This window comes from Rhyacophila brunnea, unplaced genomic scaffold (genome assembly GCF_057557595.1).
Source record: "Rhyacophila brunnea isolate RB1 unplaced genomic scaffold, BYU_Rbru_1.0 scaffold_9, whole genome shotgun sequence".
In the NCBI taxonomy this organism is placed as follows: Eukaryota; Metazoa; Arthropoda; class Insecta; order Trichoptera; family Rhyacophilidae; genus Rhyacophila; species Rhyacophila brunnea.
Window position 1 is genome coordinate 46,313,772 of NW_028233361.1, and position 14,925 is coordinate 46,328,696.

At 31.2% G+C, this 14,925-nt stretch overlaps 1 protein-coding gene across 1 annotated transcript in view; it reads left to right on the forward strand.

Annotated features, from left to right (window-relative positions):
* Positions 1–13,619, forward strand: part of zfh2 (Zn finger homeodomain 2) — a 748,405-nt gene extending 734,786 nt beyond the window's left edge. The window contains exon 6 of the mRNA XM_085959440.1: positions 12,991–13,619. Within this exon, the coding sequence (XP_085815566.1) occupies positions 12,991–13,619 (629 nt within the window). The remainder of the gene's footprint in view (positions 1–12,990) is intronic.
* The last annotated feature ends 1,306 nt before the right edge of the window (positions 13,620–14,925 follow it).

Genomic DNA, 14,925 nt, shown 5'->3' on the forward strand with positions numbered 1-14,925 from the left:
TTTTGTAAATAAAAAAACTGTTATGGAACCTCTTCATCATAAGACCGAAATTGATATCGGATTGTACCTATAGCTAAATAAAAAAAATCAATACTTGTGTAAATACAACATAAAACTATAGTTATTTAAATTTATAATAGCATAATTAAATGTTTAAAATCAACTTTCTTAAGTATTGGTTAAATGGCCTCCATATAAATGTCACATTTACATCCATCCGTCTACTGTCCCTACAAAACAACGACTTGACAACAAGTACCTCATTAACAAACAAACGTCTTCCATTGAAAATATCTGATCTTGAAATGACCACACGTCACACAGTGTGGTACTAATAATGACTCGAATGTGGTACCAATGCCTTCGATACCATTCTACTGAGTAACTTGATTTAATGTTATAATGATTGTCAGTTATAAAAAGAAAGGTTTGCACATTGTTATATATATTATCTACGAAAGTATTTAATTATATTAATTAAAACTTCTTTTACTATACATGTTTAATTATTTTTTCTGTTCTATAAAATTCATTCCACCAAATTTATACCAACAACATCTTCTTCCTATTACAATAACGACACCGATCCAATCGAGGGTAGTTTTTCATTTTTTCTTCTATCGAAATATTAGCACTTATTGTAACAATTACCTAATTAAGTGTGTGGTGGCGTTTATTTTTAGAACCCGTATGTACATACGTTGTACACACCTCTGCCCACCTGATAAGCAGCATTTTAATACAATATATCGAGATATCCGTTGCATTGTAGAATTATTTTGACCGAGCATCGTCTTATCTTCATATTATCATCAAATTATAAATTCAAGACGTCCACAATATGACTAAATATGTATCAGTATTTAAACAAAAATAGCTTAATAAAAAATGTAAATATAAAATAATAAACTTACTTAGAATTACACTGAATGAGCTAAGTAGACCCGGTTAAGAATTTTTAAAACATTGTCTACCTAAAATCAATTCAAGATCTTCTATTATCTTCATGAGATGCGTACATAGTTTTCTTTGCTAGTAGCCTCTCCGGAATTCTATATAAGTTGACCTATTTAAACTAAAAATAAATGTATTTTAAATATAATATGTCTTTTCGTCATAAATCTGAACGATGTGCAACCTTTCATGAAATAATAATTGCATTTAACTCAACACAAATGCATATATTAGGGCAGTGAATACTGAGAGACGTTAACCATTTTAAATGTGGGCGTGTAGGCAGATTCACCAAACATGAGTGTTGCTTAGCAAACATCGTTAAGAAGAATTAATTCAGTTTCATAATATCATATTGATCGTATTTAAAATAAAGCACAAAACTATTTTCTGTATCTTCATCAGAAATAGATGAATACATTACTCATACCAACATTTTAAAGTTTCATCTCGATATATCATAAGATTCCCAAGTTACAAGATAAAACTTAAAAAAATAGCACACTTGCAACAATTCAGCACGAGTAAATAAAATAGCAGCGGTGGAGTGTTGAGGTGATGAGTTGCGGGCAGAAGATCACGGGTCTATATCTAACCTTTGTCGACCGCACAAATTTATTTGAGTGTGAAACTAACGTAGGTACGTATCTAAAGGTACTGACTGAATATTCATATAAACTAAACCCCTGGATAGAAGAGCGAACATATCTCATATATTTTAAAAATAATAATTAGTAGAAAAAATACATTTAAATATAAAATAGGTATCTATTTTTTTATTATATACATTTGCTTACTTTATGTTGTTAGTCGTATATAAGTGAATTCTTGAAGTTACACAATACAGTCGAACTTGGTTATTACGAGTAAGATGGGACCGACTGCATTTGCTCGTTATATAACATTATTCTATAACATATAACATTATTTAAGCATAGAACATAAACAAACTGAAAACCATCGCAAAAAAACCTCGAAACATACATGGCATTCATAAACTACAGAAGTAAGTTGTTTATTGTAATGTAGTGGTGAGCCGCTGGTGCTGGTAAGTACCTACTGACTTCACAAAGCTTGGATTTTTTACATGCAATTTCAACCATATGTGTGGATACTTTTTCAATGTTGTGGGCGAAAACACCAATTAGGTACTTAGACACTCGGATTTTATTGCGAAGGGTCGAAAATATTGTTTTCAAATGATCGACACATTAACAGTTTGGCTCGGTATACCCGAGAAGTAGCTAGTAATTAAAGTGAATAAAAATATGGAGAAAATAATAAACTAAAATATCAACGAATGTTTCCGTATTACATCCGAGATCTCGCTATTTCCGTGAACGTAATAACTAAGTTCGACTGTATTTTAATTGATTGAATGGTCTCCTTTTGTTTGTCGAGTCATACTTAACGGATGCACGGACAAGTTAAGGGGCTTCTTAATCCCGGGATTTGAACCCTGTTATGTGTTATTATAACGCAACGAACGCGCTGTGCCAGTGTGGCGAGGCTTAATACTAATTTACATCTCATTAACCATACAGTGCGGCGTACGAGCATTGTGTTTGAATACTTGAGACATATGTGATGGTGGCATTTGAAGGGTTGAATTTGACGTCACCGTAATTGCAATGCCAACTTGACATTCATATTATATCAGTATTATAGCATTACATAATTTGATTAATTAAAAATATTGCGCCAGATTCTTAATCATTCGCTCATCATCTCAAGTCATCCAATCAAAAATTCGTTTAAATATATTGCGCAAATGGCAAAATGTTAATTTCTTTCATACACTTATTCCACAGTTCCATAAATCTGGACAGAAAACACAAAACGTTCAAAGACTGATCGGGGCATTTATCATAATAATTAAGCCAACGTCGACTCAAAATGAGCGCAATTTTTCAATATCCAGGGATTTTTGTGTCTCAAAAGTGTACGCGATTGTCAGACGCAGCCATTGACAGTCTGTGTTTTTTGAAATTCTATTTTAATAAGTAATGTTTTCAATTATTTTTGTTTCCCTACTTCTATTTATTTTGTCTTCTTACTTAAATAAAATAATCATATTTTTTTGGAATTTGTCTGTTAATGCACCGATTTTACGTTTTTTACAGGTTTTTTTTAAATTTTCTCGATATCTCGAGAATTCAAAATTTCATTATCTCGGGAAATCTCGAATCTCGAGATTGAGATTTTCTCGGGAAATACCCAACTCTACATGCAATCAATATTACACGGGCTTAATATAAAATAACCACTTAAATAGAGTACCTATTTGTACATAAAAAAACAGATGTCAATATTATTATGTGTCTTTATTTTCAATTATAATTATTTTTAGTTATTGGTAGTTAGACTTTTCGTGGTGGCCTAAAAATCAGTCAGTTTCTCAAGCCTCCACTTTCCTAAGCCCGTTACTGCTCTCATGTCCTAAAACCAGTAACGAATATGTATGTACAACTTGGCTAGCTTTGATTGAAGAGAGACACTCGGCAGTTTCACACGACATTATTCAAATAGGGCGGCTAAATTTCCATACAAAATCATTACCGGACAGCAAACCTGCATTCATGCATACTATTGCATTATATACGTCGCTCGCATTTCAAGGCGGTATAACTTTACTTTACGTCGATGAATATAATTTTTCTTCTCTGCAAAATCTCGTTATAACACAAAATGTTACATTCAACTCGTTGAGTCACTGACAATTTTATTAATATCTATAAAACATATAAAATGTTATTTAAAAATGTTTCCTTTTAATCGGCGTTTTGACTATTTCTAAAGACCTAATTACACCACAGACTCGCAGACCTAACCAGATTCAACGATATAGGTGAACAATCTTCTAATTTAAAAAAAATCAATTACATGAAACGATTCAGCTACCAACTCGATCGTGTTGACGCTTGTTTTGATTGGTTCATAATATACGTTCAGTTGCTAGTGTTAACAATAATAAGTTAACCAAAAAATATGTAGGTACATATTGGTCAATAAACTAGGTACTTCTTTTATTCAAAGAATAAATCACAAGAGAATGTAACAATCTATATATTGAGCAATTTAAAAAGCATTTCATGTTAGAACTACTAGTTAAAATCGTCGTAATTAAATAGGATTCCCGTAACTTAATTGAAAAACCACACAGGCGCAAATCCAGTGGTTACAGGTTTAAGTCCTTTCGACTGTCGTATTTTTTTCTAAAATGGAATTTTTCTATTGGTTATATGCATGAAATTTTTTCAAATTATTTATGGTGGCTACACTATACAGCCTTTTTTCTCATTATGTTGTTACTTCAAATACCAATTGGAGATGACGTTTAGACAAGTAACTAGTTAGTGATTGTATTTACTATGACATTATTTTTGTTTCATATTATTATTGTCTGTTAAAATAATGAATAAAATCAGGCACACTTCATTTCGTTATGTAAACGTAATTTATGTTGTTATGTCAAACGCAAGACAGGACACACCACGTGCGGCCACACATGTGGGTCTATTCTATACTTATCGAACACTAAATTGATAAATAGTATCAAACTTAGGGTAGGTTTGTATCAAAATATTAGCACTTATTGTAACAATTACACGAAGCCGGTTTTTATTGTTGCAATATGTGCGATATTTTAACAGCAGCAAGATAGGTGCTGTTAAAATATAGCACTTATTGCAACAATAAAAACCGGCTTCGTGTAATTGTTACAATAAGTGCTAATATTTTGATACAAGCCTACCCTAAGTTTGATAATATTTTTCACTTTATCACTTTAGCGGTCGATAAGCATAGAATAGACCCAATGGAAGCTCAATGTTAATTCGGATATTTTCGTACGTTCTCGTTAATCTTTGACACGATCATACCCAAAAAATGGGAATTATCACAATTCGGCCACGACTCAGAGGTGACTTTTCACGATCGGGTCAGACAGTTGGCCAGAGAATCTGCCAATGTAATTTGAGCTTAAGACACACAGACAAAAAGAAATGTCCATTTGTTTACAATCACGTTTGGTTTTAGTTACGAATGGGCCTGACACACTGACAGGTTTGAAGTTCCTTTTTAAACAACCTTGCCTGCGAGATAAATCATAATTCAGTGTAGAAAATACAGCAATTATTGTCAGATTTCTTGCATTTGATTTTCTTTACTCACATGGCGAATAATATGCATTATTTCATTGTTTTGTTACTTTTGAGATGGTGAGTATAGTGACCACCTCATTTACTACATAGTGAACCACCACTATCAATTTGTTTGTTCCATTATAACTCACAAATGACGTTACCAATTTGATATCAGTTTCGGGCTATAAATCCGTCCTCAGCAGGTACGATAACGAATCTTAAAGATTCTGACACAAATATTTATACTCAGTAGTCATGGTAGAGCAAAGGGGTGTATATGTTACACCGAATGTGCGAAATTGACTATTACATGAAATGGGCAAAATTTTGGCTAATTCATGTAATAGTCAAGCCTGTTGCCTTATTCATGAATTGGGTAATTTTTCTGCTGAGTACATGAATTCGCCACGGTATGAAATTCTTGAACTGTCAACATGACAGAAGAAAAAGTAAATTTAATACGGATGGTTTTATTAGTTATAATTGGACATAATATTATATTATTATTATTAGGTTAGGTTAGGTTAGGTTAGGTTTTGTAATTCTGAATTAAATTATTCAACTGAATGTCCATTTTGAGGTTAGCTATCAAGTGTCAACAAACTATCACAAACATTCAATCGACCATTGCACAATTGATACCCAAGCACGAATCAAATCGCGAAAATACTTTTCAATAAAATTCTTCCGTTATCATATTATAGTTCTAGAATTTTTTTGCTCATAGTTAATGGATATAAACGTCATTCAAATCCATAGTGTTCAAATCAATGACATTTGGCACATTTGTTTAGTTGCAAAAAACACCACGGAGCGCGATCATCTATTTTGACCATAGATAATATAAATGTACATTTTGACCAATCCATAAGCATTTGATACATTTAGTTTAGTTGCAAAAAATACCACCGTAGCGCTACTATCTAATTTGTCCAAGACATGAAGTAGGCAGAAAAATTACTGCCGATTACACGCGCTCTCCAGATATTTTGTCTAATTCATGAATAAGGCAACGGGCTTGCATTTTTTATGATTTAGGCAAAATTTTGCCCATTTCATGTAATATTCAATTTCGCACATTCGGCGTAACATATATAATAAAATCTGCTTTTTTCTCGCCCATAACAGTGCCATAGTCTTCATTTATTTATTTATTTTTATTTTTAAATAATCAATTCGCTGCATTGTAGGTATATCTATTATCAAAAATATATGTCTCCATAAGGTACGTTGTAATAGTTTAGATAAATGTTATGTAAAATGCGTACATAGCTCCATATAAAACTAATATTTATTATAATTATTAAAGATATTCATGGTCTAAAGGGTTATAAATTCCTTTCGATCTTATTAGGTAGGCATTTGACGAATCCAGCAGTTGACAGGAAATTTGAATATTTGTGACATCTCTTTGTACTGAAATCGCATCCATTGTATTTAAAACAAACAACATAATAATAACTACCGAGCACAAATTTTAATAGAATTTTCCATAGCGAGGGTAAATAATATTAGTAGTTCTTCTATGTGTTAAAAACGAGTTTCATATTATTCCAAGTACGAGAAATTGAACACAAGTTAAATTAATTGGTAATTAACTATTTTTTTTATTCAAACGAATAATTCACAAGATTTAAGAATATATCATTCTGATTATTGAACATTATATAATTTAGAAAAACACTTTCTGAGAGAGTATATTGTAACCAATAGAAAAAATCTTTTTTTGAAAAAAGTAAGCCACCCGGCCGGGAATCGAACCCAGCATCTCCACGGGTAAACGCCCCAATCGGCGCATTTTATCCATTATGCTACGGTATGACATACTAAATGCCAAAGTAGCTTGATTTCGAAGAACGCTAATGAGTAGGTATTACAGTGACCAATAGTTTAAATTTGTCGCTATTAGTATGTCATACCGTAGCATAATGGATAAAATGCGCCGATTGGGGCGTTTACCCGTGGAGATGCTGGGTTCGATTCGCGGCCGGGTGGCTTACTTTTTTCAAAAAAAGATTTTTTCTATTGGTTACAATATACTCTCTCAGAAAGTGTTTTTCTAAATTATATAATGTTAAATTAATTGGAATTAATTTGTAAATTTCACACGGAAACATTGACTATCCATAAAAGTAATATCTTATCTCCCTATTATAATACTTTTGCACCCAGTTTTATTTATGGCTTAATATACCTAAATACAATATTGAAGAATATAACAATACGTATTTAAATATTCGGAAAATAATATTATCCTTTAGAAAAATCTAAACGAAATCTTGGATAGATTTTAAAACAATTCCTCACTTGCTAACGATTCTAAGCACTAAAATATCGATCAAATATTTACTTGAAGATATTGTCTATACTATCTGATGTATTTTTGAAAGTCTATCAATTAGTGTGATAACCTTTGTCATTTATACCACGGTAATGATTAATGAATGCCTATGATGATTTTCGTATGGTTTAGTCACTACAGGCAATTTTATATTCTATGTGTTCACAGTACCGAATACATTATTAATTGTAAATAAAATCAAAATTTTGCCCTGCACCTACTTTATTGTATTGATTTATTGTATAAGTTAGAGTTAATAGTATTCGTTGTCAGTGTGTTTGCCTTTTGATGAGTGTACACAGTGCCTGAAGATTCCAAAAGGCGAAACCCAGGTCGCAAAAAACGACTAAAATAAAATAGTACAAAACTTAAATCCATTAGAATTCAAATTCTAATTTTATCAAGTACCATTGGTCGATAATATTTATATTATAACAAAGTATATTTGCATACAATAAGATTGTTCTCCAATATCTTTTATAGGTACATACAGAAAACACTTTATGCTTTTCATCTAACTCTATGACGCTGTTAGTATGACATACTAGTTGGTATATTAATCAATAAGAAGAAAAAACATTTTTAAATACGTTTCATTTTTTTACTGAAGGAATAATATCGCATAAAAAACTCGTAAGCTTTTCCACGTGTAAATAAATTCACCTGCTGAGCTTTTTCATGTTTGCTTTTGTCCGTACATGCGTCCCCTTCATTTACAAATCATTATGAGCGATTATTGATTGACATACGAGTATGTGCCATTCCGTGTAATTGAATATTATTATTTATGTCAGGGAAGGAATACCAGACAATGTCGGTATTATAATATTTACTTCTTATTATTATTATCTTAAAAGTTGATTAGAATTGTTTTAATATTATTCATCGATATCCAATGCGTTGGGAATCTGATATGTACGACTATCTTAGAATAGGGGAGAGTATTACAAGTTGATCGCCAACTATTGATAGAATACGACACCAAAATAAGAAGAAGATTATTAATCTTGACTCTGATTAGTGACTGTATTTTGATCAAATCACTAAAGGAGGTCATCAGCGAAGAAATATGTCTTTTTCTGAGCTTCATTTGTGCTGTATGATTATAGAATCTAAGACATACTTATGTGGCAAATTACAAGAAGCCAATCACATTCACTGGAAGTGTATCTAGTCAGTCTTACCTCCAGTTGGATCGATCGGCCATATGGATTTGATATCTGCAAAGAAACATTTGTCAGCTTTCATCGCAAGCTTCATATTAATTTACCAATAAAAATTATTGTCAATTAAAAAGTTTAAGTGTTATTCTAGATGTTCTATCTTTTCAAAGTAATTATATAATTGTGTTCAAGTGATTTTATTATAAGTCATACAATAGCCAGACGATGATTCAAAGTTTAATGAAGATATCAGTAAAATGATTAAAATAGACATTTTAATAATATGCTATCTATAATAAAATATGAATACATAAATACCAGCTGAGATCAATACATTCTGTGAATGCAGAGCATACCTTGAAACATTAATAAAATAGTACCTACGACCTACGCAGTAACATCATTAGAATTATCGATTTTATTTAACTAATATTACTTACAACTTTATAAAAATGAGTACCTAGATCTAAAATAATTCATCCAATTTAATATGAATAAATTCAGCACTATTAATTTATATTAAGTATTCCATTTTAAATGGAAAAAAATAATTAACCAAGGATCTATTTAAATATACAATCAACTTAAGTGTTATAAAATTTTATCTACCTAATTAATAGTATTAGGATTATACCCACAATCAAAACTCACCGCACGCCACTAGTGAATACAACATTTTGAAAAACCTCTAGAAAAAATCTGTTTAATTCTATGTTTTTCAGAATGTTTATGATTTTAATAATACCAATTAATTTTTGTAGATATATGAAATTGTAGGTCCTATCCTAACAGTCCCTCGATGGCCGCTCGGCTTAAGCATCAGCCTATAGCATCGTGGGTCCCAGGTTCGAATTTTGGGTCTGACAAGTACACATTTCAATTTGTGTATGAGTCAGAGTATGGACCTAATAGGTTGAGCAAGTGGCTGACATCCATTTCTCGTAAAAACAAAATCTGTTAATACAAACCTACACTCTGTAGAGGCCCATATGATCCTATTAGGTTCGGCATGGTTGAAAAAAAATCTTAATAAGTAAATATTTGATATTTTCAAATCTAAATAAATGGTTACGATTCCCTGTATGAAACGTTTATTAAGTTGAAGGCTGTAATTGCTTGGGGGTTATTTCTGTTTGCCTTATGTTTAGGTGTTCATTTTCCAGATTTCTTCGGCCGATTAAATTGACGCGAGTACGTACCTACATTTTCTTACCAATGAATCGTGAAAGCACTATGAATAATATATTAACATATTATTATGTAATACTTATGTCCAGATTATCTATGTTTTCATTTATATTTACATAATTTAATTTCATTAAAACCAATTAAGTATATAAGTTTAACAGTTACCATGGTTAACGTTATGCTAATAAATATCTACGTCCTACTATAGCGTAGTTGGTATAACGCACGTATATGAAAACGTGGATGCGGGTTCGATGTCACGTCTTTGTATTTTATCCAGAATAAGACCTTATGGATTGGATGAATGTCCAACAACCACTCCTGGTAATAAGGCCCATAATATGCTTTACATAGGACCAAAATGATACTAAAAACCTAAATAAAATCCCTTCTTCTAAAGAAATTATTAACGTTAGTATAAATAATTACAAGATAAAAAGAATTTTGTATATACAGCGTTTTTAAATTTTCTGTTGAATTATTATGCTAAATATGCGCAAACTTGTACTTGATATGAAGTAAATAAAAAACAAACAAATATAGAATACTGAAATGTCATTTTGATTTCCATAGTAACGCACGTATATATTAATAATTTAGTTGCTAGGACCACCCACTTAGCAACCAATAATAGTGGATTGGTTACGTATTTCTTCCGAAATAATTTTTCATACAAAACATATACTCATTTCATACTTTTGATGAGAAATAGATCTTCTTACTACTTTAGGTACTACTTAGTTACAAGTCGGCTATGTGAAATACAGCGGCAAACACATTTTGAAAATAGCCGATATACTGGATTATTTGTTAGGTTAACCTAATCAAACCTAACCTAAGCTAACCCAAACTAACAAATAATCCAGTATATAGGGTATTTTCAAAATGTGTTTGCCGCTGTATTCCACATAACCGACTAGAACCAAATAATTTAGTAAAACAAACGGTTCTACCTTGATTAAATCCAGTGCAGTAGACTGTGAAATACGCTGACGGAGTAATTCTTTTTTAAATTGTTACAAAAAATGTTAAACATCATTTGCTACCGATTACATTACATACATTAACACCTGTTCTGTACATTTCCAGAGCTTACGCTAATCCAGGTGTCCGACTTATTGAATAACTCAACACCTTCTAACTAAACCTGTATTTAATTCCACACTAATACATATTAGTTTCTCATTAGAGCAGGAAATTGTCGTGGGTATTTTATTTTACTATTTCCTTATTCAATATTATTAATCCAGGATTTTTTATTTGTATAGTTTATAATATCTCTCTTTCTAAATATTGTAGATAGGTACATAATAATATGTCTTTAATAATAATAAAATGCATTACTATGGAGTTTCCCACATATTATGTCAGTATCAAAATCGTAAACAACTCAATATTCAATGGATGTGTTAGCAGAATAAGCTAAATTCATTATTGCAATGCTAGGAATTCATTTTTAAACCACATAAAATATGCATTTTTAATGTGCCAACATTTCAGCAGATACGTGCTATCAATGCTGTAAAGACATATTTGTCTTGATTGACATTGTTCAGCAAGATTTTTGTCATATTTATTTATATTCATCTGATTATGAAAATATATTTTTTTAATTAGCATACCCAGATGTATATGAGCAGGTTTGTTTACGCGAATTTTTTTATTGATCATTTCCCCATATATTATTTTTTGTGCATCTAAATTTAATTGAATACCTAGTCACTGATTTACACAAATTCAATTAAACCACGATTAGTCAATGTTAACCATTTAATCTAGTTGTTATCAATACAAAACGTACTAGTTTAACACACATGATATATTTGTTTTTTTAATTAATGTTGCATTGATTCTCAGTGTGCGAACTGCTTATCTTATTGGTAGTATCGTATAACACTAAGAATTAGATATATTATATCAGCACACACTTATGATTTACGTAAGTCGTTATGTCACTGATTAATATGAGGTGTTAACTAGAACCAACATTTATCACGGAATCGTTGAAAAGTAAATGGTATTAAAGTGGTAGGATTTCTAATCCGTCGGGGTTGAAATACTGTAGCTATTAACTGCCTATTGTAATATTTATTACATAATGTGACTTTACCTTAATTTATTAGCCCTGCTTATGACAATTTTAAACCCTGATTAGGATTAGCAAAGACTAATTATTAACCACGACTTATGTAGGTACCTAAATAATAATATTTAACATGTTTTAAAATTTCCACTACTTATATAATATATAAGTTGAATTTGAAGTTACGTACTGTTATTTTTTTACAACGGAAGCTCTGTATGAACTTATTAATAATATGAATATATATATATACTAGCGAGTACCCGGCATGCGTTGCAATGCCACCCAAAGAAATAAATTGTTTGTATTTTAATTCTGTTTATTGAAGTGCTTTTGGATACATAATATTTTTTTTCCGTTTGGTGCGTACACGAATAAATCAGAAGGTTTTCCAACGCGTGAGCAGGCCACATACAGGTGTCCATATGAGAAGCATGGATTTTCCAAATTTGGTATAGAAACGCATACAAATAGAAGAAGATAGAATAGAAGAAAAAGAAGATAGTTGTACTAATTCAAAAACATTTGCGGGCGTGCGTACAACAACTGACCAAAGTTTCATTACAATCGGATGAATGGTATAGGAACGTATACGAATAAGAAGATGGTTTTTCTAATTAAGAAACATTCGCGAAAGTGCACAACAAAGTTTCATCTCAATCAGATAAATGGTATAGGAAAGCATACAGGATAGACAGACTGACAGACAAACAAACATTCATTTATATATATATATATATTTATAATTAAGTTCATTGTGGTATAAATATATTTCCGATAGGACGTAGGTACTGCTAAATCTTTTTATTAGTAATATTGCTATTTAGTTAAGGCATATCTATTATTTTTATGATTGCCTTATGCTTATAGTAGGTATATTTCAATGCAAACAACAATAACTAATCCTTAGATACATAATTGAATACAGCCACATTTTATTTTTCTATCAAAGATTTAATGAAAGAAATGAAAATAAATTTACGTCAAATGTACTCAGCAGTGATTCAATGATTTATTTTTAATTTACTTAGGTATAAATTAAGAATTGTCATCCAAAACTATTATTGCGTTATATTATTTTCTGAATACTAATGTACATTTATTTTTTTGTTACAGTGAGTGGAACCGGACTGGTGGTCGAAACAGGATCTGGCGCTGCTCTCCTCGACCTTCCAGGCACATCCCTCGAGCAAGTGCGCCATATAGCTGCAGACCCTGGAGTGTCAACCCTCAGGCTTCCACGAGCACCCACAGGCAACCCTCAACACGCTAGAGACGTAGACATAGAAGTCTGCTTCGTATGCAAGCAGTGCAAAGTGGCTTTCCTTACTGACCACGCTCTATTAGCTCACCAGCGTCAAACATGCTACGCAGGACGAGAAGCTGAACGAGGAGTAATCAGGGTTGTGCAGCCGGGACTAGAATGCAGGACTTGTCCAAGTGGAGACAAATTCAAGACACTACAAGAATTTAGAAAGCACTTAGAAGGTGAACTACACCAGCATCATAACCCAGGTCCTCAAAAACCTGTTATGCCTACTCAAGAATCACCCCTAAGCCACGAAATGGAAGATGTAGTCAATCAGATAACTTTACTAGCTGCTAGGGCCGCGCAAGAAATACCATCGGCTGGTAAGGATTCGAACGCTAATATCCAAAGGGAATTTTGCGCTCCTGGTCCGGCTAAGCCGAGGTTTCCACCTCCCGGAGAGCTTCTTCCGCAGCAGGCCAGCGCCGGACACTAACAATTAACTTTCTTCGAATTCGTTCGAAAGAGCTATAGTGGCCATGCTAAGACTTGAATATAATCTTATTTTAAACATTAAAAACAGCTTCTTATAACATTTAATATACACAAGTATTACATACAGCATCTAAAATAAAAAATTAATGTTGAAGCATACATGTTTAAGCTGTGTAATTTTTCCTTATAATAAATACAAAATATAGGTAATAACCATCAATTGGTTGACAATATTTACCTAAATATGTTCCTATAGTTATGACATTATTATAAATAAATAATCAAGTCTTAATACGGCCGTTAAAATATTTAATATGGATGAAACTTTACGATTATAATAGGAGTTTTGAATTAGAAGTTCATGTTTTTCGAATTCCTAAATTTGATATGTGAAATTAAGATGGAATATAATATCATTATTTATTCATATCTTCTTTGTTATCGATAATTACATTGGTAACAATTCAATATTGGATTTGTAATATATATGTGATGATTTTTAATTGCTGTAATGATACTCATTTAGAATAAAATAGAAGACATTTTAAATAACTTTACCAAACAAAATCTGCGAAGATAATAAAATAATGTTATAATTTCGCGGTAAGAATATTGATTTAATGCAAAAGTATTCTTATATATTTACATATTAATATAATAATTATTAACTATTTTGATTCCTGATTAATAATAATCAAAAAGAATTATGTATTTTTAACAACAATTGCGCCTGTTTTCTTCAATAGAAACAATAACTAATGCTTTTGTGAATTTATATATTTTAAATGAAAAGTATATAAAATACATTTTAGATATTATTATGTAAGTCTCAATACGAAAAAAATGTTGGATTCCTAATTCGATTTATCGCTGATTTTAGTATGTTTTATTTTTACGCTTTTTGATCAAATACATATTAAATTACTTCTGCAATGGGCATACAAAGATTGTGTAGAGCGTAAAATACTAGAAACTGTCTGTATTATAAAAAAAAATGTAAATATATCGGTGTATGTTAAAAAAATAATAGATAGTATTAAAACTACGTAACGTTCCCTGTGAAATTATTGTTCGTATTCTAGATATAAAGGGGTTAGATGATTTTTTTGTTTATGATATTAATTAACGTTGAATTCATTCATAATATTGTAAAGTAGTTGTGTGTCATAACTAAAGTCGCCCCTACATCACAGTTCCTGGTTCGAAATTCCTATTTAAAACGTGAACATTATATATTTCTAATACGCTGCAATATTGCGTAAATGGTCATATTTTGATTCGCGCTGAAAATTACAGCGCGGCACTGA